This window comes from Vanellus vanellus (genome assembly GCF_965231255.1).
Source record: "Vanellus vanellus genome assembly, chromosome: 10".
Classification (NCBI taxonomy): Eukaryota; Metazoa; Chordata; class Aves; order Charadriiformes; family Charadriidae; genus Vanellus; species Vanellus vanellus.
Window position 1 is genome coordinate 4,789,359 of NC_138915.1, and position 25,679 is coordinate 4,815,037.

General features: G+C 40.0%; 1 protein-coding gene across 1 annotated transcript in view; it reads right to left on the reverse strand.

Moving 5' to 3' along the window:
• The window catches only part of COL4A5 (collagen type IV alpha 5 chain), a gene marked incomplete at its 5' end in the record, with an annotated part of 85,196 nt that overhangs the window by 51,953 nt on the left and 7,564 nt on the right, over positions 1-25,679 (reverse strand). The window contains one exon of the mRNA XM_082488274.1: positions 7,001-7,060. Coding sequence (XP_082344400.1) covers positions 7,001-7,060 — 60 coding nt within the window. The remainder of the gene's footprint in view (positions 1-7,000; positions 7,061-25,679) is intronic.

Genomic DNA, 25,679 nt, shown 5'->3' on the forward strand with positions numbered 1-25,679 from the left:
AACACACCTGTGTACAAGAGCCACGTCAGATGGGTCAGGTGCTAGCTAGGCTACACCATGACTACTAATCTCAACTTGGTCGCATTTCTTCATATTGGCAGAGCACTGGAACAGGCTGCGCAGGGAAGTGGTGGAATCTCCATCTCTGGAGACATTCAAAACCCCCTGGACGCATTCCTGTGCAACCTGCTCTAAGGTGGCCCTGCTCTGGCAGGGGGGTTGGACTAGATGATCTCCAGAGGTCCCTTCCAACCCTATGATTCTATCATCTCCTTTTATGATATTTTTCTTAAGAGCAAGCAACATCTGCAAATGGTTACTAGAACAGACTTCTAGCAGAAGGTTGGCCTTGCACGTCACCTAAGGCTGAAGAACTGTTCTCTAAATGCAACTGCTCTGAGGTCTCCACTCTAAGCAGTCACAGAACTGGGAAGCCAAGGCCCCTAACAGTGAAAGAGAAACATGTGAAGCCAAACAGTTAAGCAAGAGAAATACAGGAGGCAACAGACGCTGCTAGTAAACAGCACTATTGAAACTATGAAATGAGTATTTTCCAAGCCCACTTTGAAAGCGAGCAGCAACAATGAGGGCCTTGCATGAAGAAACTGTTGCCAGAGCAACTCCTGTGGAGTTTACCAGCAAATTACCTCCAAGAGTGAACAGAGGATTTGAAGGACTGTGCTTGGGTGAGAGCCAAGGGATTACACCAGATGCTTCCTGAGGGAACTGTACCAAACTAGTTACACAGGAAATAGCTGCACTATAATTGCTATTTCTGATCAAAAAATTGGTTGGAGAAAGAAATGGAGGCAAGTTGGGTTGGTGAAGAAACCAAGCTAATCCAGCTCTCTGAAATACAGATGATGTTGGGGGAAATTTTGTTATTGTCTTCCACTTCAATAGCGTATAAAAGGATTCCATAAGTGAGAACAGTTTTCAGACATTGCTTCTGCCTCCAGACATTTCCTATTGCACATCTTGCATATATCATACTGTTTTCACGAAGATTCAGATGCTACACTCTTGCCAGGAAAAACTGCCTGTTGGCTTGCAAAAATATACTGAAACTGAGAAGACATTTTAAAAGTCTTCCCCTAAAAGTCAATGCCAAAAAAGGACATTTTATTATTAGGGATGTAATGATATTGAAGTCCCTGGGTAGCATGCAATGCATTTTCTTACAGATGCAAAAAACTGACAGTCACTAGCAAGTTTCGCTTGCACAGAAAGAAATGAAGAAGTCTGGATATTTCTTGTTTCAGACTAGAAGCTACTAAAGAGAAACATAAATAGGAAAGGTTTAGGTCAACTCAGATTTCATCTTCCAGTCCTGAAACAGGATTGTTTCCATAGAAGAATAAAGATGCATCAGCTAGAAACCATCATTTCCTTGGGGAATGGGTGAGGAGTCAGATTCCGATCTCAGTGATAAATCCAGAGTAGCTGGCAATACAATTGTCCTCAATCAGCTACACAGATGTAGCAAAACTGTCAGCTTATAAATTTGAACATGACCATTGCTTGGGGGATATGAAGAAAAAAAATAGTTGGGAAACACTAAAATTAGGCTTTAAATGCAGCAAGATTAGTCAATTAAACAAGTATACAGAAAAATTAGGCATAGTTCCACATAATAGTTCACAAGTATTTAAGAAATCAGGGATAGATGAAGTTTTAAAGCATGCACAAGTCCTTTACATTTCTAGAATATTTTCCTACAACCTAAATATTTACAAACAGAAATTATGAGGAGAGAAACCACGATGTTTATTTACATAGATGTGGTATACTTGTGGAAAGAAAAAACAATTTTAAAAAAAAAAGCAAAAATATATTCAGGAAAGCAGCAGTTAGAGAGCCCATTTCAATGCCTAAATACATGCAAGAGCCTGGCTGTAACATTTGGCAATAGCAGCATGTACTTGCTTTCTACCCTTGCTATGAACAGTGAACACCAGAAAGAGTCTAGAGACAGTTAACTAAGCTTGTATGAGATCACATATTACAAACTTGAAACCCAGTCAAGTCTTTGGAGTTGCACCCCTTACATTGTGATCAACAAACCCAGTAAACTGAGCACCTTCTGAATTTCTCCTTTAAAAGGCCGTGGACTAATCATACTTATTAACTAAAGTACAGCTTGTTAATCAATTTGTTTAACTTAATTTGAATGGGTAGAACCCAATAGTCCTGCTCATTGAAAATGGCATAATGCACTGGCAGTTATTTTGAGGGAGAACTGCATCCTAGGTGCTGTGAAAAACGTGGTCCCTCCCACCTCAAGCCACAGGTTTCCATCACAGCTACACAAAAAGCATTGTGGTACTGCATGAAGGAACTGATCAGGCTAAAGACTAACCTAGTTTACAAAGAAACTTGTTTTCAGTGAGATCAGTTCACTGACAGCTCTGAACATGGCCACACAAGCCCCAGAGGAGAAACAGGAATACTTAGCTAAGGGAAGGTATGAAAGCTTATTTCAGCAGCAGCACGTACTACCCTTTTAAAGCAAAACCACAGTAGTCTTGGGGTACATGCCCTCTTAGTGACTAAGATGCATGCTGCTTGCTTGCTGTAGTCCTTGACTTTCAGTCTTCATCAGCTGGAGCAGCTGAGATTCAGTACCACCCTCCTCCTCCTCCTCAGTCTCTGTACAGCTGATTTTATCAGCATCTTTGGATCTTGTTTTCAGCTGAGGTAAAGCCACCCCAACAATCTACAAGTCCTACTGGTTTGTCTTAGAAATTTCTCCATGTGCAGTGTCTATTGTGTTTATTTCTTTAGCTAGCTTTTACTCATGAACTAGCTTTTAAGCATTAAAGTTAATCTCAAAAGCACTGAGCAATATTTATTTAAAACCCAACCATCATCCAATTCCTTCAGTGAAAAACAATTATACACTTCTCTTACAGGTGCTTACAGGAATTGCTCTCGCTTTTCAACTGGATGTAGCAGCTTAATCGTTTACTTCAGTTTTAATACTCTTACCAGATCCAGTTCACTACTGAGCAGCTTACTGTAACAGCCCACTGGCTCCCAGCTGCAATCAATTTTTAACGACTTCTCCAGGAAATTCCTCTCATTTCTTCATTATACCATTTTAGGCATGTTTGAATTTTACACTATCCATTTTATATTTAAGTTTAGTAAGGTGGGCCTGACTGGAGGAAAACTTTAGTGCACTGATTTGTGCTATTTACAATAGGTTTCCAAAAAAGAAAATCTTACTGCATTCTGCCTCTGCCATGAGCCCTTATAGCATCAGTAGCATGTTATCTGTTGGAGAATCAGAGTTAAACAAAAAGCACTGGCAGCACAGAAACAGTTAAGAGCTGTGGCTCCCCAAGGCAAGACCAGAAAATAGCTTTATTTGTTACAATTCAATTTGTATTACTTTACCTGAACTGTTAAAATTTGGATATCCCAAAGGGAATGCTAGGATGCTTAGGAAAAAGGCTACTGTTGAGTCTTAAAAGGAATACATTAGGCTCCACTAAGCTGAACAAAGCAGCACTTCTTCATTGACTTAATGCAAGCAGACAGCAATTTGGATGTGGAAGCTGGTTGTGGGCCAGAAGTGAAACAGTGGAGCAGAAGCTCAGGGCTCAGCTGAGCACATCTGACAAAGCTTTTCCTGTCTTCCCAGTACAGAACCAGGTTCCATACGCCTGACTTCCAGTAGTTCTACAAATACATTGTCACGCTCTCAATGGGAGAATCAAAGAGGGGAGATTATTTAAACAGCTCCTTGTCTAATGCTCTTCATACAACAATTAGGCAAAGAGCTATAGTTTGACTCCTGGTTCAGAGGTCACTGAAAAAGGAAGCAGAAAAACCAAATGTCTAGTGCCAAATACAAAGAAAAAGCAGAAACTTGTTGTAGCAGCAGTTTACACTCAACTGGAATAAAGATAATATTTGCAAGAAAGCTGGGTTGAAGATAGTATCAGGTTTCGAAGCTTATATCAAAAGGGTAAGTGGTAAACTGTGATGCAATCAACCTCCTAATCATCTTAAGATAGCCCTTGTTGTCTTGTAGTATTATAAGACCCTAAACAAAGTTCAAGGCTGTAAAAATAAGAAACCAAAGAATTCATAAGAGAAAGCATTATGGATGTCAGTGACAGAGAACTCTTGTGGTTCCCCAGAGCTGAACTGCCGAATCCATCAATGCATCAAATACTGAGGGTTTGTAATTATAGGGCAACATAATGGGGTGTGTGCACATATGATCAAACCAGTTGCACTAGCAACACATCATACTTAAATATGGGCTTTGCTTTACATTGTTCCTTTACATAAAATGTACGTGATGGTCTGAAAGCTTCTGAAGGGCTGTTTAAAAAAAAAAAAAAACCAAAAACACAAAACCAACAAAACCAACCACAAACACACCTCTGGCATGCCTCAGGATTACACTGTGTTTATCTTGATTTAGGTGGAAAATGAATCACAGTTCCCAGATTTCAAAGTGAATCTTCCATTCTAAGGGTGGAAACTTGCCTTGTATCAGTTTAATAAGTGGGAGTCTCAGACACATCCCTCCAACATCCCTAAGAGGACTCAGACATACAAAAAAGTGCGGTGGGTTTTTATTTTATTAGAAGATTACACTTTGATTAATTTGCAGCCCTCTAAGAATTTTCCAGGAAAATGCAGAACCATTATATAAATATTTGGTCTGACGTTATGCTTGGTTTACTGGAGGCTTTTTTTCCAGCCCTGCTTCCTTTTCACAAAAGGTTATCAAGCTTCTCACTCTTCTGCTCAGGATTTGCTATAATTCACTCCAAGAGAGGCCAGAGGTTGGAAACAAAATGTGGAAGGCTTTCTCCTGTGCAGTCCTCCTTGACAATTGGCTAGGGCAGTCCAGAGGCACAGAAACCAAACCCACCATATATAATGACACTTGAGAGCTTGATCAAGGCTCATATGCTCCAATTGTTTGACTGTATTTGGACAAAAAGCTCCCTCTGACTCCAAACAAACAGTCCCAAGATAGTCACCTTTCTCTGGTAAAGAATATGTTAATTTCATTAAGTGACACTGAAGGACTTGAAGGTATCGAGCAGGTCATGGTCCCTGAATGTGTAACAGTTGTATAAAGAGAAAGCTGAATCAGTGGGAGAAAATAGTTATTTGATTTTACTTAGAAGGCAAGAACATTTACTTCTAGGTTTTCCACACTAGCCAGACAATACCCATTTGCTCACTGAATTCACAAAATAGCCATGCCTAGGTCAGAAAAAGACCAACTGAGAATTACAAAAGGGTTCTCCAAAGTTGTACCTGCTACAATTGTATTAGGAACATAAGCCTAACACTTAAGTGCCTTCAAATTAAACCTGAAATAGTCCTGTGACTAGTGTTAGGATACACCTGGTTTGACCACCTGGATTTGAAGATCCTGTAGGAATGTATCAATCACATTCATGTTTTGGCTAACCAAATCTAACTGAGGAAGTTTGCTATCAAGGGGATACTGTTCTTCACTAGGTAGGTAAATCGGGAATATATTTGATGAACTAAAAGCAAGCAAATGCCAAAGAATGACCTCATCTATCTGGATGGCAGGTGTGGTACCAAGAATTACTCTGAATTTTTGACATCTGCCTTGTTTAACCTCAGCCAATAGTAAAATTCTGCATCAGCACAGTATAGGGCCAATGCACTGACTATTTTGAATCACTTTCATTCATTTGAGGTTACACTTTATGCAGTGTCAAAAATCACCTTTGAAACGTGTCAGAAGTTTGAGCACTGAAGCCCTTGTAGAACCTTGCTAAGATAGAGTAAGTGGTTCGATAAGAGAGGCTTATCAAACTCTTATCAGTTCACATCTTTAAGATGACTTCATTGTATCTCAAGCAAACTGTTTACGAGACTAGGAGTGGAAGCATTTCAGGCAGTCTCTCCCCCTTGTAGTGATGACACCACATTCATTCCCTGTGACAACAGCAGTTACATGGGGATTATTTAACCACCACTTACAACTAGACTCCCACACTTGAGAAAAGGCTCAGTTCAGGCAAGTAGTGAGCTGTGCATCTACATTGCATTGTAACTAAGAGAAATGCTCGGCAGCCGCTGTTTCCTCAAAGGAAATAATGATGACAAACATATTGAGCTCAGGCAGTGAGACTGGAAGTCAAAGCTGCATGGGAGCAGGAAAGCTCCAAGATGTCAATGTGGATCTCTTGGCCTTAGGACACTGGTGAGGCAGCCCCAAACAGCCTGTAGCACTGAATGAACCACACAGGGTTGTTTTGTGGGGTGGGGATGGGTTTTATTCTACTTGATCCAAGAATACATGTTTGGCCATTAACCAGGTGCTTACTTGGGTGGCAGCTATGTATGTTGGGAAAGCTGTATGAGAATTGTTACACTTCAACAGTCCAGCTGAGCATGTAGATAGCAACAGCAATCATCTGAATATACAGTTATACAAGTTACAAGGTAAAAAATAGTGCAAGTTCAGAGCACATTAGTGAGTGTCAATTACTTATGAGCAACAAAAGTGAGAAAGCAACCTACACTCACTCCAATTTTAAATTCCCACTAAAGCATTACCAGCATAGCCATTACTGTACAATCTACACCTTAGCTTGTCCACACTAACTAGTTAGAGCAGGCAGGCCTTGGCAGTAAATGGTATTCTTTCCATTTTACTAGAATTTGTATCTTTTCTGGTTTTTACTCTCACATAGCTGGAGAAGTTTGTGCCACCACCTCCATGCTTGAGAAAATTATATGAAATTCTGTACACCAGATGGACCAGTTGGTCTGACTCAATACCTGAAGTCATTATAAGAGCTATGATCTTCGGTGCATGCCCACACTACGGTCAAAAAAAATAAGACATGAGCAAGAAATAAAAGCTATCATCCATAAGTTTCAGTTAAATGAAGTTGGCATATGGCTCCGTTGTTTGTGTGTTGGTCTGCCAGTAAAATAAGGAGAAAAAAAAAAAAAAAAAAAAAAAAAAAAAAAAGAGATTTACCTTTTCACCTTTTACTCCACTGCAATCACATTTGGATAAAGATGTACATCCATGGCAAGCCTTTAAAGACAAAAAAAATTAGATGTTTTTAATCAGCATAAGACTATATGAAGGTTTCAATACTATTACAAAAGTTAGTCTAAAATGTAAGCCTACAAAGTTGGTCATATAGCTATTACACATGTGTTCAAAGCAGACACAGTTAACTGAAAGTTCAATCACCTTTATTAATACCTATGATTGTATGTAAGTATATTACAGTTTCTTTGGAGATTTTTGGCTTTTAATTTGTGCTTAAACATCATTTACTCCAGGGCAAGGTACAATCCAACACCTATAGTCAAAGGGGCCAGAACTTCAATAAAACAGTCTCTTTGGCACATGCCTCCACACTGAGAAGAGTCCAGTTATGGTTCCTACCAGTAGATGTCAGTTTTTGCTCAAGAGTTTAACCAAGTCTGAAGCTTATAAGCATATTTGCGATAGTTATTGAAACAATACTTACTACACTATTAATTTTTCCCTCCACAGCTCAGTTATTGAGAAAAGGTTTAAAAAAAACCCCAACAACCAAACACTAGATTTCATCTAGCTGCATTCACACTTCATTACAACGCATGACAAGTCAGCTACAACAGTCCCTAGCATAACAGAGCAACAACCAGACATTAAGGGGTCAGAGGAGGGAGATAGAGAAGCTTGATTCACATAGAAGATCCAAGTTAAGTCACCTTTCCATACCACATTTGCTTAGTTTATACTTTCCCTCCCCCACCCCAACATGATGGGATACTTGTTAAGAGCTCTGTGTTGATTTCAGAGATAGGCAGATGTGTTTACAGAAGCAAGATTTCTACAATAAGTGATTTTTTTTTTTTGTAGGATGTCTCTACATAATACATGTGGTCAATTTCCAAAACTCTTCACAGTTAAAAAACATGACCCACATTAGAAGATCACTACCTGAAATACTTTAGGGTTTAACTTGTTCTGAGAACAGGTGTAGCACTGTATTAAAAAAAATACAGCACATACTCTAAAAGTTTGAAAAGCTGAGTATTTAGGGGTCTGCCCCCACCCAGTAATCTACAGAGAACATTACGGACAAAGTTTCAGTCAAGCAGGAGACCAGTTGGTGTGTCAGATCTAAAGTATACCCACAGTTGAATTCTAGTCTCATTATCACAGAAACATTTAGAAAGATGACCCGTCACCTACCTGGCATTAGGAATGCCCTGGCTCTTAGCCTAAACACACTACTAAGCATCAGACTGAAAACACAGAAGTAGCTTAATTCACCTGGAGCTACACAAACCCAGGGTGAACTAAAACATCTTGTAGCAAGAGGCAGCGCTTTGAGTTTTAACTACAGCAGTAGTGCTACACAACACGACTAGGGCATCTCTTCAAAACTTCTATTTGGCTTTTGTAATCAGTTTCTTGATTTGATGTATATGACAAATCAAAATTCTTAGGTAACAGGGGTTTACTGAGCTATTTCCTAAAGTGAAAGTAAACCTCACTAGCCAGTTTAGGTTTTCAAAGATAAGACTGGACAAAGCCCTGAGTAACCTGGCCTGACCTCATGGCTGACCTTGTTTGAAGCTAGGTATTTGGCTAGATGCCCCTCTGACGTTGCATTTCAAACCATGTTATCCTGTGAATTTGGTATCAGATCCTTTTCACTTTTAAAAGTGGATTTTAATAAAGCAAGTTCCTTGTGAACCAGTTTTAGGATTAATCTCGTTAACAAAGCTTCATTTAAAAGGGATTAACCTTAGTTACATGCAATATACCCTTGCCTCACAGTACAAGCCTAACCCAAAGAAATAGCTGGTTACCTAGCTTGCTGTACAGCAGCGCTGGCTTCTTACTACCAGGATAGCATAGTGACAGCTACATGAAAGTCTTTGCTGCCTCCAAGAGGCAGTGGGAGGAAAAACAAAGTAAATCAGTACTCATTAAAAATTATGAAAAGCTGTGCAGTGGCAAAACACACATAGGCAAAAATAACACATATGGAAAGCATGATCAAGATCCTACACAGCATAAGGAGAATTTATTTAGGTTGGGAAACAGAAGAGACTCATTTAGTCTTCCTCAGAGCTTCCAGTAATGTTTCTAATAGAAATTTCCCGAGTTTTCAAGTAGAAGAGAACTGTTGGGGTGAACAGGAAGAAAAGGAAACTGGAGAGAAGAAAGATGGTTTGAGATTGCATTGCCCCTTCACAAAACAAGTTAGACATACACAATTTTGTGAAGGCAAGTTCTTGGACAATGACACTCAGTCTCTACCCTTTGCTACTGTATCTCTACAGTAAAACTGCAGAAAACTACATCGTTAGTGCTAACACATCTTCAACTGTGATCCTGTCAGCATGAAGACTACACAAAATAGATCCAATTAATAAAGAAAATGGAATCATAGAATAATTTGGTATGGAAGGGATCACTCAAAGCAGGGCAACTTAGGGCAGGTTGCACAGGCCCTTGGTCCAGTTGCATATTGACTAACTACAGTGGTGGAGATCCCACAGCCTCTCTAGGCCTTTGGTCTGGTGTCTGACTGCCTTAATGGTGAAGCTTCCCCCTCAAAAAAAAAATAATCTCACCAGAATTCCCTATGTTGCAACTTGTACGTGCCATTACACAGCACATGCAGGAGAATAGGGTGATCAGGCCCAGTCAGCATGGGTTTGTAAAAGGCAGGTCCTGCCTGACAAACCTGATCTCCTTCTATGATAAGGTGACCCACTTAGTGGATGAGGGAAAAGCCGTGGATGTTATCTACCTGGATTTTTGCAAAGCTTTTAACACCGTTTCCCACAGCATTCTCCTGGAGAAACTGGCTGCTCATGGCCTGGACAGGTGTATTCTTCACTGGGTAAAAAAACTGGCTGGATGGTCATGCCCAGAGAGTGGTGGTGAATGGAGTTGAATCCAGTTGGTGTCTGGTCACAAGTGGTGTCCCCCAGGGCTCGGTGCTGGGGCCAGTTCTCTTTAATATCTTTATCAATGATCTGGATGAGGGGATCGAATGCACCCTCAGTAAGTTCGCAGATGACAATAAACTAGGCAGGCACGTTGATCTGCTTGAGGGTAGAAAGGCTCTGCAGAGGGATCTGGACAGGTTGGAACAATGGGCCAAGGCCAATGGTATGAGGTTCAACAAGGCCACATGCCCGGTCCTGCACTTGGGTCACAACAACCCCATGGAGCACTACAGGATTGGGGCGGAGTGGCTGGAAAGCTGCCTGGCAGAAAAGGACCTAGGGGTGTTGGTGGACAACCAGCTGAATATGAGCCGGCAGTGTGCCCAGGTGGCCGAGAAGGCCAACAGCATCCTGGCCTGTAGCAGGAATAGTGTGGTGAGCAGGACTAGGGAAGTGATCATCCCCCTGTACTCGGCACTGGTGAGGCCCCACCTTGAGTACTGTGTTCGGTTTTGGGCCCCTTGCTACAAGAAGGACATTGAGGTGTTGAAGCGTGTCCAGAGAAGGGCTACAAAGCTGATGAGGGGTCTGGAGGACAAATCTTATAAGGAATGACTGAGGGAACTGGGGTTGTTTAGCCTGGAGAAGAAGCTGAGGGGAGACCTTATCACCCTCTACAACTACCTGAAAGGAAGTTGTAGAGAGGTGGGGGCTGACCTCCGTGGTGAGAAGTGATAGGACGAGAGGAAAGGGGTTCAAGTTATGTCAGGGGAGGTTTAGATTGAATATTAGGAAACACTTTTTCACTGAAGGGGTTATTAAACATTGGAATAGGCTGCCGAGGGAGGTGGTGGATTCGCCATCCCTGGAGGTGTTTAAAAAAAGCATAGATGTCGTACTTGAGGACACGGTTTAGAAGTGGTTTTGTGAGGGTAGGTTAATGGTTGGACTTGATGATCTTAAAGGTCCCGTCCAACCTCAGCAATTCTATGATTCTATGCATTGCCTCTAACCCCACACAGGATGAGGGAAGCCCGGCTCTGTCTTTGCTATGCCCTCCTAAGCAGGAAGACAATGGCCTTCAGATTCACTCCCTCCCCCGAAGCCTTTTTCTCTCAAGTCCCAACACTTTCCATACACCCTGCCTCTCACACCAGATGTTCCAAAATAAAGCAGAGAGAAGTGATCTTTAAGTAAGCTTGTTTAGAATCTGGGACCTACTTTTGCCGATTTTGAAAGAGCTGACAGAGGAAGCACCTTTCTTGCAAATGCTGGCAATAAATAATGGTGGATATGATGCCAAAAGAAAGTGTGTCCTTCCCAAAACTGTGGCATTAAAAAAAGATAGCTTTTAAGATGAGTTTAAGTCTTCCTGTATGAAGTTTTTGAAAGAAGTGCTTCTTATTCTATTTGCAGTTTAAAGGAAAAAAGTGCTCTGGTTTAATCAATATAGTATTGTTTTGTTTTTTAAACCCGTGACTGTCTTCCAAAGTCATTTATATATTCAGATGTACACTTCGAGCAGCCTCTTAACATATACAATTAGCCTGTCTTGAAGAGGGCTAATACTCACCGAACGCTTTTTGACAGATAGGTTTGGATATCACAGATGCATTACTTGCAGGAAGAGAACACGGTCTTTCCCAGACAGCAGTGAAGGGAAGCTAACAGAAGTCTGTAATCAGAAAACTCTTCAAATACCCACTGTAATCAAATGGTAGTAATTTTTGGCTTAAATCCTGGGAAGATCTATTCACCCACAAGCTTATCAAGAAGTATTCCCTCAGAGTCACTTATCTTCCTGTACAAAAGCTGTATTTGGCAGATCACATTTCTTATTTGCATCAACTTGTATCCCCACCAAATTAAGTTTTGTTTGTTTGGGTTTTTTTGTTTGTTTTGGTTTGTTTTTTTTTTTTGTTTGGGTTTTTTTTTTTTTTCCTTCTTCAAACTCTTTAGTTAAAAGAGAAAAGGCCCTAAGAATTCATACTATATAAAGATCAATTCATGCCACTTACCGGTCATATTGCAGTATAGCATAAAAATATATAAAGTAAAACATGTTGACACAGCAAAAAGAAAAAGCTTAATGACCTATTCTAAGTGAAAACTTTCCGCTTGTTTAGATTTTTCAGTAATCTCAAAGCCTTTTTCACTTGGGAAAACAGGCACAAAAATTGTGCTACAGGAAAACGCATACTGCGTAACAAGCTAGTACCTGTTTGAAATCCACTCAGTAGCCACAGGGTAGAGATTTCTGATGTCACAGATTTAATTCTATATCTCATATTAATGCAAAGAAAATCCAGGCTCCATATTATGCATAGCAACGCTCCTGTACAGGAGTGGTAAGTTATCTACACCTCAATCAAACACGGAAAACAGATACAATGACTAAAACATTTCAAACATAAAAAAATGTACATTAAGAGCAAGATTTAGATGGCTAGGATCAGTAGTTTGCCCTTCATAACAGCTTAACGATCACTAGTTCTGAAAAGTAGGTGACTTACTGGGTTTTCATACACGGAAAAATTAAATGACTACAAACCTCAGTGGGACTCCAAGTTGAACTTGGTACATTTGTTGCAGGTTGGGGAACTGAAAATGTCACCTGCCTTAGGCAGCCAGAAGCCTTTAGTAGTTCAATTCTATGCTCTGGCCAGTAGGACACATTGTCTTATGTCACAGGGAAGATGATAAAAAAATATTGGATGTAATAGCGAGTTGTGCCTTGATCATAAGGAGATGGCCACAATCTCCATACCTATTAAAATCTTTCCATTTTCAACTACACAAAGATGGATAAGGAATCAAGGCAGCTTAAGAACAAGACAAACTGCTCAGGTTTGCTTCTTACTTACTGTAGTCCTGTTGCCTCCCCCCACTCCCACCTGTAAAGATGAACTTGCTATCATTGCCATTGCCTTTGCCGTACATTTGCATAGCAAGACACAATCAAGGGCTCTAATTAATCTATTAGAGTTTAGCTAATCCTTTCATTGGATTTTCCTGACAGCTTCTACCCCATTGAATCCATGTGTGGAGAGCAAGTCCTTTTCATTAGTATATAAAAGGAGGGATGGTATTGGTTTACTGGTCAAAGGATAATTCTTCCAGAACAAGCTCAGTCTTGTGTGTTACACACACTGAGGAAAATTGCTTTATGCCACCAACAGAATTGGGGTTTTTTTTTGTTTGTTTTTCAGTTTGAAGAAAAAAGTACACATTTGAAATCAAAGTCACTTCTTACTCCTGGCCACAGGTTTGTTACAATCAGCTCAGTGAAATGAATAAGCCTAAGTTATCCTCAAAGTTTGTTTTGGGTAGAAGCCTACCTTATGTATTGGGCACCCTCCCCTGCTTTCTCATCAGGACTCGAGATAGCAGTTACAAGGCAATTTCAGCATATTCCACTCCCTCCCCACCTCCCAACTGCCATTCACAACAGTATTGGACAAAATGTTTTGAAAAACCACCAGGGAGATGAACGCTATTCCTGGAGAGAACAGCAACTTGGCACTTCCTAAAACTGTGAAGGGAAAAGACAATCTCTTATTTATTACTAAAAGCAAGTTCATAAAAGTTGTAGAGGATTGGTTAATGGCTTCAGGTAGGTTAGCCTGACTTTATATCTTAGTCTGACAGAATTAAAGTAACACAGTACAATTTGAGCAATACATTAGCTGCCTAACTAAAAAATTTAGATGGGAAATCTGGTAAATCACTTCTGAAGCACAACTATTACACACATACAGCTACAGGGAAACGAAACAGTTAATTGTGTGCATGTAGGGAGGGGTGTAAGGAATATCTAAACCCTCAAACTAAAGCATGCATTAGTACCTAAACAACATATAATTTTTTGAACATATAGGAGTTTAACAATATTTTAATACTCTTTCCATGGAAAAGATTACAGGGATAGGGAGGGAAGCTTGAAATTTACAAATTAGAAATTAATAACTAAGAGAAAGAGGTGCAACTTCTTACAGAAGCAGAATAAATGAATCAATAAAGTGCCTTTGCAAACTACCAGAAGAGTTCTGACATGACCCAGGTTGCTCAAATGAATTCTCAATCCAGATATCAAACAGTTGGATAAGAGAAAGAAGCAGTCTGAACATTTACAGACTGAGCAGTTTCCTTACTCCAATATCCTCCTTAGGTATTATTTTATCATGAATCCAGAATTTCCTGCTTGATAACCTCACATTTCTAGAAGAGCATAGTGATGTTACTGAACCTACCTAGCAATGCAGTTTGTACTGACAGACTACGTGCTTTTCTTGACAGCTCAGTTCTGGTGGCAGCAAGAGGTCAAGTAAGAATCAAAACCTGATTGTGTACAGCCACTGAGTTTAAATGCTGGTGTAGTCTGTAATGTATTAAGACTCCCTTAGAGATTTAAATTACCACCAAGCTTCAGCATGCAACATCTGTTGGGATTAACACGCACACACTAGCTGCATAAACAGACACTATCCTAATGGGAACCACAGTTATTTGGCCCCACAACGTTGTAAGCTACCTCATCAGGGGAGAAAAGTTCCCTCCAGCAGGGAAAAGATGCACAGAAATTACTGAAATAAGTTCTGCCTAGGAGAAGCTGGCCAGAGTTTTAAGGCGAATTTAAACCTCTGCAACACACTGTGATCACAGGAGCATTACTGAACTGTGGAACAGTACTCCACAGTTTGTGAGGGAGGAGCAGAGAGAAAGCAACAAAGGCTTAACAAAACATTAACAAAAATGTTAATATGCACTCAAGCCACACTATGCAGCAATTGCTGTTTGAGTCCTGCATTTGTATGTTCCCATGCTTTTTTTAGTGACTTCACTAGGATTTATTTGAATAGATTAATCAAGCATTTTGATAGTTTGGTTTTACTAAGACTCCCATTCACTAGAGTGGTCAAAAGAAGAACCGGTCATAAAATCCATTCAAAAGCAATTCATCTTTGAGGGCTTCCATACAGCACACGGTCCGTCTCCCCACTAGTTCTTGAACCCGAAACTTGCAATTCAATCCCATATACTTTTTCACAGATATGAGTAACAGAAGAGCTTCTGCAAGGCTGATGCGCATATGAGTCATTCTACTACCTGCATCAGGCTTAACTGTACAACTACTTAGACAATGAATTACTGTTATTCACAGGTATAATCTCAACTTCAGGATGGACACATAGGACACTAAATACTTCAGACTTTATTTTTATCTTTCCTTACAAGTGTTATGAAAAGCTAATACAAAGAGCACTTGCTCCTAACACTAACTTTTAGATTCATTATCAAGCACCTCAGGTCTCCCCCTTCAGTATTTACCAGCACTGCATGACAAGCTATTCTTGTTAGCAAGCTAATAAGGTAATAAAATTAACACTGTACTACTTCATTTGGAGAGCAAAGCAAAGAAAAAAAAACAAACAGCTGAATGAACCACTGAGTCTTGCATTCTAATAGAGGGAGTCATATCAAACCACAAAGCCCTGTGTCAAAAAGACTACAGGTACATCAAACCCCTCAAGTTCTTGTACAGCATGTGTCACCCCCACCATTTTTTTTTTTTTTCTTGCCAAAGAGGAAGGGGGAGAGGTGTTAGAAAGAATGGAAGTGTTAATTAGACTAAAGTCCATGTTTTTGAAGTCTTCTAGTCCAGAAAACAATGAAGTAGGACTTCACAATTCACCAAGTCTGTCTCTAGACCACATATTTGGTAAAACAAACTTACTTCCTGGAAATCCTACAATATCTAGATTAGCTCAAATACATGCGACCTTACTGCTGAGCAGCAGTTAAACAGTGTTTTGTAGTGCATGAGACTGAAAACTGCAGATTCCCAATGTCTCATCATTTCCTCTCGTTCACAATTTAAGGTTGGTAGAATAGAATTTTCACAGTAGCTACTACAACTACTTGTTGGACAACTGTGGAAGACCTGTTCCTAGAATAAAGCTTACACACAGTGGACAAACCCTACACCTCACATAGTTATTCTAGCTGCTACAGGAATTGCCTAAATGCTATTAACATAACTCTCAGCATTCAAATATGACAGCTTACCAGTCAGGAACATAGGAATGTTTTAACATTAGAGAAAACGGGAGCATAAATATTGGATAATTCTATCAATATAAAGACTGACTGCCGTTAGAAATTCACTCTCATTAAAATCAGCAAATTCAACATACAGAAAAGCATCAGTTACAAATGCCTTCACCCTAGGAGGAAGTCTACAATACTCTTTCTACTGTAACCATGCAAAAGTCTCAAATTCAGTTATTCAAACCTCTATTTATAACAGAAACAAAATTCAGCTTTTAAGTTCCAAGCAGACAAAGATAAAGCTTTATTTTGGTGGTGGTCCTGAAGAACATACTCACACTTATTGGCTTGCCAAGAGCTGTGTAACAAAACATCTGCACAGTTATCTAGCTAAGGATTTACTACTCATCCAGGTCAAAGATTTTACCATTTATCTTCAACAAGTTGAGTTCCCTTTCAACTGCCTGGACATGAATATAACCAAGAAACAAAAGGTTTTGTGAGGATTTGACAAGCAGAGTTAAAGCTGCTATTGTGAGTTCTAATTATGATTTCAAATACACACTCTTTAGGCTTAAACAAGAGTACAAGTCTGCAGATAACAGACTAGACTTTTTTGGACAGGCTGGATTGATGGACCAAGGCCAATGGTATGATGTTCAACAAGGCCAAGTGCCCAGTCCTGCACTTGGGTCACAACAACCCCATGGAGCACTACAGGATTGGGGCGGAATGGCTGGAAAGCTGCCTGGCAGAAAAGGACCTGGGGGTGTTGGTGGACGACCAGCTGAATATGAGCCAGCAGCGTGCCCCGGTGGCCAAGAAGGCCAACAGCATCCTGGCCTGTAGCAGGAATAGTGGGGTGAGCAGGACTAGGACTAGGGAAGAGTGATTGTCCTGCTGTACTTGGCACTGATGAGGCCACACCTTGAATACTGTGTTCAGTTTTGCACCCCTCACTACAAGAAAGCCCCTCCACTCTCGTGAGACCCCACCTGGAGTACTGCATCCAGCTCTGGAGTCCCCAACATAAGAAGGACATGGACTGCTGGAGTGTGTCCAGAGGAGAGCCACGAGGATGATCCGAGGGCTAGAGCACCTCTCCTATGAGGAGAGGCTGAAAGAGTTGGGGCTGTTCAGCCTGGAGAAGAGAAGGCTCCGGGGAGATCTTATTGTGGCCTTCCAGTACCCAAAGGGGGCCTACAGGAGAGCTGGGGAAGGACTTTTTACTAGTATGTAGCGATAGGACGAGGGGGAATGGCTTTAAACTGGAAGAGGGCAGGTTCAGATTGAACATTAGGAAGTTTTTCACTTTGAGGGTGGTAAGGCACTGGAACAGGTTGCCCAGAGAGGTTGTTGAGGCCCCATCCCTGGAGGTGTTCAAGGCCAGGCTGGACATGGCCTTGGACCACCTGGTCTAGTGGGAGGTGTTCCTGCCTATGGCAGGGGCATTGGAACTCAATGATCTTTAAGGTCCTTTCCAACCTAAACCATTCTATGATTTTAAGATAGAGGTGCTGGACTGTGGCCAGAGAAAGGCAACAAAGCTGGTGAGGGGTGTGGAGCAGAAGCCCTATGAGGAGTGTCTGAGGGAACTGGGTGTGTTTTCACAAGTGATAGGACAAGGGGAAAAGAGCCTCAAGTTGCGTCATGGGAGGTTTAGATTGGCTATTAGGAAAAGTTTCTTCACTGAAAGCATTGTCAAGCATTGGAACAGGCTGTCCAGGGAAGTGGTTGAGTTGCCATCCCTGGAGGTACTTAAAAGACATGTAGATGTAGTGCTGAAGGACATGGTTTTGTGGTAACTTGGCAGTGTTAGGTTAACAGTTGGACCTGATGGTTTTAAGAGTCTCCTCCAACCAAAACTATTCTATGATTAGATTCTGTTCTATGATAACAGTTTTAGTCAAATATCTGTGTGAAGTCAACTACAGCACCTAAGCCATCACAGCTCCATAATCCAAATGGCCATTCTTTTCTCACTAGAGTATTGTATTTATGAGCAGTAACATTTCTAAAGCAGAATCTGAATTGAAAGGTTGCTACCTACCCTTTTAAGTAATTGTTTCCCTCAATATACCTAGCTAAAGTTATTAAGAGAATAAGTTTCATGTTTGCAGAAGTTCTTGACCAACTTTTTTTTTTTTTAAACTAAGGAAACTTCTGACATGTAATTTAACCTGTTACACCTTGAGGCACTATCTTTCTTTGAAGTTTGCACAATTCAAAATCTGTTCTGACTTGCAGAGGAAGCTCTTAGCTGTAGTAGCCGCAGTTCTGACCACTGTGAATGAGAACACAGAGGCAGGTTAAAAACATTCTGAAACACCTGATGGATAAACAATCCTTTTTCCTCTTAAGGGGCAGCACTAGGTTGTTTGCTGTTTAGACACCTGAATAGCTTATAGTAATAACGTGAAACATAACTAAGAGACACACTAAATCTAGTTACCACACCCCAAACAAATATTCTGATTATACAGAAATTTACATTTTATACAGAAAATTACATTTTCTCTTAGGATACAGTTACTATGATTTGGTTGGAATTAAAGCACTACTTTTTTAAAAAACAAAAATATAAGCAAGAGAACCTTGGCATAACTACCGTCAGAATATGCAAAACTTTAAGCAAGTATGTCTATGTTAAAAATATTGTGCCACAAGAAAGAGAGGCGAGTTCTTTCTTAAAGGTGATTGAGTTTTTCCTGCCTGTACTTTGTACTAAAATGATACAGGATTTTCCTGCTTTAAACTGAAATAATTATAGCTTTTTAACACACAGTTCACTGTGAAGGTTATCTTATTACAGCAGATTCTAGTTAAAACAAAGGCAATAATTGCAGCAATAGATCTTTCCTTTGACCAGCTGACGTAGCCTAACCACAGACAACTTTCGGACACGGAGTCTCTTTACTGAATTAATGCCCAAAAGCTTGTTTAACATTCATTCATCCCCAAACTTCAACTATTTGCCCATAAGCATTTCTCCCTATACACCTGAGATCAACAGGGAACAATTTCTCTTTCCTTTCCTGGAAGCTCCTAAGAAAAATTCAGAGACAAGATCTATGTAAGCACTCACCTAGAGATTTTGGCAGGTCAAGTGACCTGCCATGCAGCAGCTGCTACTGCTGCACGAAAGACTCAATTGGCAAACAAGGGGAATAGAAGGGTAGGCTATCCAAATGCCTGAACTGCTGAGCAGAGTTTCTAGAAACAAAAACAACAACCAAAAAAATAATAAAAAAAAAATTGGGAAGGACTCATCCCTAGCAAGCGCCAAAGGGGCCTCAAGAGAGCAGGAAGAAGCTTACACAGAACCAGTTTTCAACCTCCCAGAAGTTAGGGGTTCCCCCCTCCTTTTTTTACTAACTAAGGTGAAAGCAACTAGCAAATATGCACAAAAGTTTATTCCCCCGGAACAGAAGGTAGTGCTGCCTGACAGAATCTTTCCACCTCCGATTCCTGAACCAGAGAAGAGGACAGAAAGTGCAAGAGCCCATCTGGGCATACAGTGTCATGGTTGACAACAGTCAACTTCCCCGCTGCCCCAGATGTTGCTCCCTTTCTCCATACTTGGCATGAAGAGAGGGAAAACCAAGAACTCTTCAGAGATGAAGAAACTTTAAGCAGGTAGTACAAGGATAGAGCTAGCTCTTGCAACTCACAATAGATCATTCTGATTTTCTGCAAAGCCTTCCACCTTTGAAAATGATTGTTGCCACTCAGCTTGAATGAGTGCTGCCAGCCTTGCGCTCAACTGTAGGCCAGGAAAAGGCCACAGACAGTTCTCGCCACTTCTGAAAACTCTTACATTTCTGTGGTCTGTTCTTCTTACAAGAATGGGCTTCAGTGTAGTATATTTTACAGGGTGGGACACACAGAAAAGCAAAATAATCATGTCAAGCTCCACTGCTCTTCTTACAAGCATTTCAAAGCTAAAATTGAAGAGACCTGAGAAGCTAAGTACTCTTACACCTGTCCTAATGAACACAAATTTCCCAACAGCTCCACATCGTGCTGTGTGTACTTGCAAAAATTTCCTTTAATAGCAACTCAGGTTAAGTATTACCTTTATGCTGCCATCCAGAGGCAGCATCTTAAAAATAATCCGTGTTTATGTATGGCAAGTATACCTCCTGGTAAACAGTGCAAGCAAAGAGTGCTAAAGACAGAATGTAAATTACCAGGTGGTCTTCTAGCCCACTTTGTCTACAAGTTAATGAACTGGCAGATGTCAAACACCACATTTCCCTCTTCATCAGGCAGTGCAGCATCTGCTTGAATCTCTAAATAGCATTAATAAAGACCAACCCTAAACAAAGTAGCACTGGTCAGCTTTTTGGTTTTGGAATGGGAGGCTTTGGGGATGGACAAGTTTTATACTACCCCTGTAGGCAGTCTATACTTCACTACTGCTCATTTCAGTTCTAAATGCTGAACTCAGAATGCAAGCCACTCTCTAGCTTTTATACAGGCCATAATTGAACTCCTTAAACATGTACATAGCAAATTAAAGGAATGGTTTGTTCTGAGCACGTCTCCATCTTTGCCTGTCCACTTGCACATTTTTGCAACTAACACTAGCACAGAGACATAAGCATTAAATACCTGACAGTCAGTGGCAGTATACAGTAAGCTACTTTGCTTTTCAGGAAGTCTCAGTTTTACTTGATTTTTTTTTTTTTTTTTTTTTTTTTTTTTTTACACACACAAGTCTCTAATCACTAGCCTCTTGAGGTTTCTTGATTTTTTCCAGCTGCAAATAAGAAGTGCCATATGGTACTCATTACAGGTTAAGATTTACTAGTCATTTAGGACCTTTCTCAAGTGACAGGTGTTAGATGTTGCCACTTTCTATAACCATGTCCAAATGTAACACAAACCTAGACCTAACTGTCAGCTAGGCTTGTAAGCCTCAGATATGCTTGCAAGCCAAGTATTATACAGTCATAACACCACTCATTCTGGCACTCTGTTTTTAATACTTTCCTGGTTAAGGAATTGGAATAAAGATACACAGTCCAGACTAATTCCCCAGAAAACGTCCTCTGCCCCACCTTCATCCACATAGCGTTCAACAGAGGAAGCTTCAGTTTCTGAATCCTGTTAATTGATGTCAGTCATTTGTCACTGACAACTGCACCTTCATGTGTCAAGTGCATGAAGCAGACCACACAAGAAGAGAAATCCACTTCTTCCTTGGAGAAAGGAGAGACAAAATAGAACACCATTTCAGATTAATCCAACCCCACTGCGGTCTATTCTGAAACTACTGAAAGCACTCAATTAATACCAAAGATTAAGCAAGTATACATGCTAAAAAGAATAGAGGCTGCGCACAGTGAGTGATATCGCATTGAGATGTTATCCGAAGGAATACACACCCTCTTAACTGTCAGAACAAGACCTAACTCACTTAAGGCTTGGTGGGTGTCTGGGGGATTTTCTTTTATTTTTTGTGGTGGAAGTGATTATCAACTCCATTCTCCTTCAGTTCTTGGACCAAGTATCATAGCTCCAAGGTTCTTCTAGTTAAAGTTGTTTTATCATTTGTTTATGCCTGTAGCATCAGCATACTCTGGGTGTGCATTTTAATACCTGAAGACAGCACTACAGGCAGTGCTTTCTTGGTATTGCTTAATCCTAATAAAAAAAAAAAAAAAAAAAAAAAGGTACTCTCCAGCCTCAGGTCATCAAAGTTGAAAAAGTAAGTGGCACCGAAGAGGGCCAAGTTAAACAAGAAAGCAATGAAGACAAAGCAGTTGTCCTAACCCTGTAAGTCAGAGGCACTTCCGAAAGAACAGAGTATCAGGACACGATGAGTTGGGAGGCCCTTTTCTCTTATGGGTTCAGAAATCCCTAAAGCCAATAAGAGTTGGATATTTAGTGGGAACTCTCAGATGCCGTTCAGGAACTCACATGCTTAACTTCAGCAGATACAGTAGCTCGCAGTGTCAGCCCCTCAAGTTCATTTACTAGTGGGCTGGCTATGTGCTAGCAATAGCTCAGGGTGTCCTTAGAGCACCTGTCACTTCAAGTGAGGTGCTTCATAGTGAGGTGTACCTGTCTATGAAAGAGTTACTACTGTGATCCTCCTTATCACTATAAGGTTATTTCCCACAGACTGTTTCACAGGGGCAAAGAAAAAGGAAGCCTGAATGTATTTTATTGCCTTTAAAATGCTGGCAGAGACAGCTGCAGGCTAGTGCTAATAGATCATTCTATCTAGCACACACAGATCTTGGAATTAGATACTCCAATTTGATTAGAAGAAATAGATTTCATTCCCTTATGCTAGAGAAACTACATCTAGAGGCTATGCATTATATTATCCTGAGAATCAGTATATTTGGTTTCTGTTTAGTGATGATCAGTGCAAAGCATGCTCTGGGAATTAAGTTGCACTTGTCAGAGACTTACTACATTAAAAAAAAAATTGAACACATGCCAAAGAACTAGCTAAAAGGACCTGAGATAAGATCTTTACAGAAAGCATTGAAAAACCATCAAGTTTTTTTTGAAGTATTCACATTGTATCAGTAGTAGGGAAGTCAAAATAAATCTGATCAGTGCTAGAAGAAGGGGGTGCAAAAGGAAAGGAAATGCACTTTATATTTGTTTCAAACAGAAGCTGATGTCTAAACTTTTATAACAATTTCTGCTGTATTTTGTCTCTATTACCCCTCCAGACCATAAAAAGATACATTTTTAGGAAACAGTTATAATGAAGTATTCCTCCAGAGAGGTTCAGTAATAAAAACGTTTCAGTAGAATATGATGAGTACATGAAAAAAATGTACTGGATAATGCTTTAGTAAAGACAAATTAAAATGTGTAACCCAAATATTCCTTTTCAAAAATAGTTAGAGGGACACCACCCACTTAAAACTTGCAAGCAAAAGTGTCACTTTCAGTGGATGCTGTGTAATTAGTTGAGTACTATTTGTTTTGGGAAGGGAGGAAGCCTTTAGCAGTAGCATTAAGTTTCTCCTTGTTTTGACATGTAAATTTAGGTATTGCTTTCTCCAGTCATTGGTTCCATTCAGTCATACTCCAGAGGTTACTCAGTAGCAAGTTAACCATATCTAACCTAAAGTATCTCATCAAGGTGATTCCGTGACCATGTCTGAGGATGTCAGTAAGCTGCCTTCCTTGCAATGTTGCACTAAAATACTGTCAGTTTAAAAAAAGTAGGAGTAGGCAAGGAGAGGGCGCACACGGTTCCAACACCCTATCATGATAATTAAAGTGAGGAGAACCATTCATAGGAAATAGCCCTCAAGTATTATTAAAACTCAAGATGCAGTTCAGTCTGAAGCTTGGCAGGAGTAAGAAACAGCCCCTGGCATTTGTACACATTCCAAAACAGAAAGTCACTTTCTCTAAGGGAAAGTATTCCCTGAGGCACCCTGTTTTAGGGAGTAAACCAACTCCCACAAGTGCTATTTGGACCTGAACACAGGCCAAGAAAATAGCCTGCCGCAAGGTTGTGATATATGTTCTGCATCCTGCAGTAACCAGCAGGTTAATCACAAGCACTCAATATGGAGAATTTCAACAAAGTTTTAACTGTATTCCTACAGCAAGAAAGGTTTGGCATAGTTGTAGACTAAAGACTAAAAGGACATTGCAACAGTATCTTCTATCAGAAGAACAAATACAGAACTTGGAAGACGGCTCTGCATTGAGCAAAAGGTCACCTAATCAAGTCTCCACAGCAGGAGGATTATACTTAAAGTCTAAATTTTACTATGATTATACAATAAATGACAAGCTTGGAATTTTAGCACTTTAAATTTGTTCTCTACATTTAAATGAAAGTATTCAGAGAGTTAAATCCAACAATGGCTTTCTGGTGGGTTGTCTTTGGCTGGATGCCAGGCACCCACCAAAAAAAAGGTAATACTATTTCCATCACTGCCCTGACTGGCTGTGCTGTTCTTCCACAATTAAATAACCTTAAATTGCTAATATACTACAGAAGTAAAGAGACCTGTTTGATTATTCTCACTCTTAGGTACAGTATGCTGATGTTCTAAAAATACACATTTTCTGAGCATGACTAGACCTGTCAACAAGCATTTTCTCATTCAAGCCTAAAGTTGAAGAATTTTCTAGGTTCACTTATGAAACAAAAAATCCTACTTTAGACATAGATATTTTAACACTTTGTTACTACTATTGTGTTAAGAGTTTGAAAGCTTTTAGAACAGAAAAGATGCTTTCAAGGTTTTTGTGCTTGTTTTTGTGCATGTGCACACGTGTGGAGGAGTGTCAGCAATTCTAATGCCAAGAAGTTTCCATAAGCATTCTGGATCAGAAACTAAATGATACTACATATACACTTTCCCTTCAGTCAAAAATACATAAATAAAAAAACCCTCCCACACAAATATCAACTTTTGTATTGATGTTTTCACTGTCTGCCTGGGCAGACTCTGGGCACAGGCTTCTAGAGATTTTTATGGCACTACTTTCCCCATTAAGAAAGGGACAAATGAACATTGGAAGTTCAGCTGACTATCAAAACAAAAACCACTCAAGCCCTGCAACTTCTCTCATCCTCTCTAGATTTTGTCCCTGTTTTAAATATTTAATGACTTCAGAATTTAAAAAAAGTAGTAGTTTTGCAGAAACCTCAAGGTTTCGTCCTCATGTCTGACTACACAGTGACTGCTTGAAAGGTACAGGAAGTCCAATATACATTCTTATTTTTCAGTCCAGTGAAGAAGCATCCTTTTCCTTCTGAACACCTTTGCCCTTTAAGGTTCAATATACAAGAGAAGTGTTCTTAAACTAATTCAGAATAAGTATTTTCTCCGATTAAGTCAATTTGTATTGTCTGAATGACAGCTAGAAGTTAGTTTGCCTTTCAGAAACAATAGCTTCTGCTGTCATTCTATGTAACAGGTTGGTTCAAAGTAAGTTGACTCAAGAAAAATCACTGCCCCAAAAAAATGATTATTTTTAAAAGGTTTTTAAACTGAGTTCATAGGCTCCTTCACCTAAACATTGTTTTGCAGTGGCATTTCTTGTCAGGAAATCAAATTTTCTGGAAGCTGAAGGCTTCTCTAGCCTTGCCTGCTGGTTACATTAGTTTTCATTACTTTAAGTAAAGCCGTTTAATAGTGGTTTTTAATAATTGCTACTTTAATTCAAGGTGTAGAAAGAGTGTAATTCATTGCCCAGGGTGGTCATTTTCTTCCTCCCTATCGGACACCTGCAGGATTTAAGTGCATAAAGAGAAAGATTTGCTTCTAGAGAGTCAACGCTGTATTTGGTAAACACAGACTGATAGTCTCCTCTTCATGAGTTGTCAGTATATTTCTCCCTTAATGAAGGAACATTAGCCTTCACTGCTAACAAGGTGAAGCCAAAAAAAAAAATTCAAATGTGAATGTTTAATTAAAATCTATCAATCTTAAGCAACTATATGTAATTAATAACTAACGCTTGTTATATTTTCACCCAGAATGCAGGAGTTGGAGAGGCTAGGAACCAGAACAGATAGTAATAAAATTAACTATACTGAATACACTGTAAACGTTTTTCAGAGAGTACTGGAGAAATACCAAGGAGTCCAGTATATATCAAAATCACCACTATTTCCCTAGCTTGATTTATAAAAAACAGGGAAAAGACAAGAGTACGACTACCAGGAAAACAGCAAAGAAGTGCTTAGTACAAAGGTG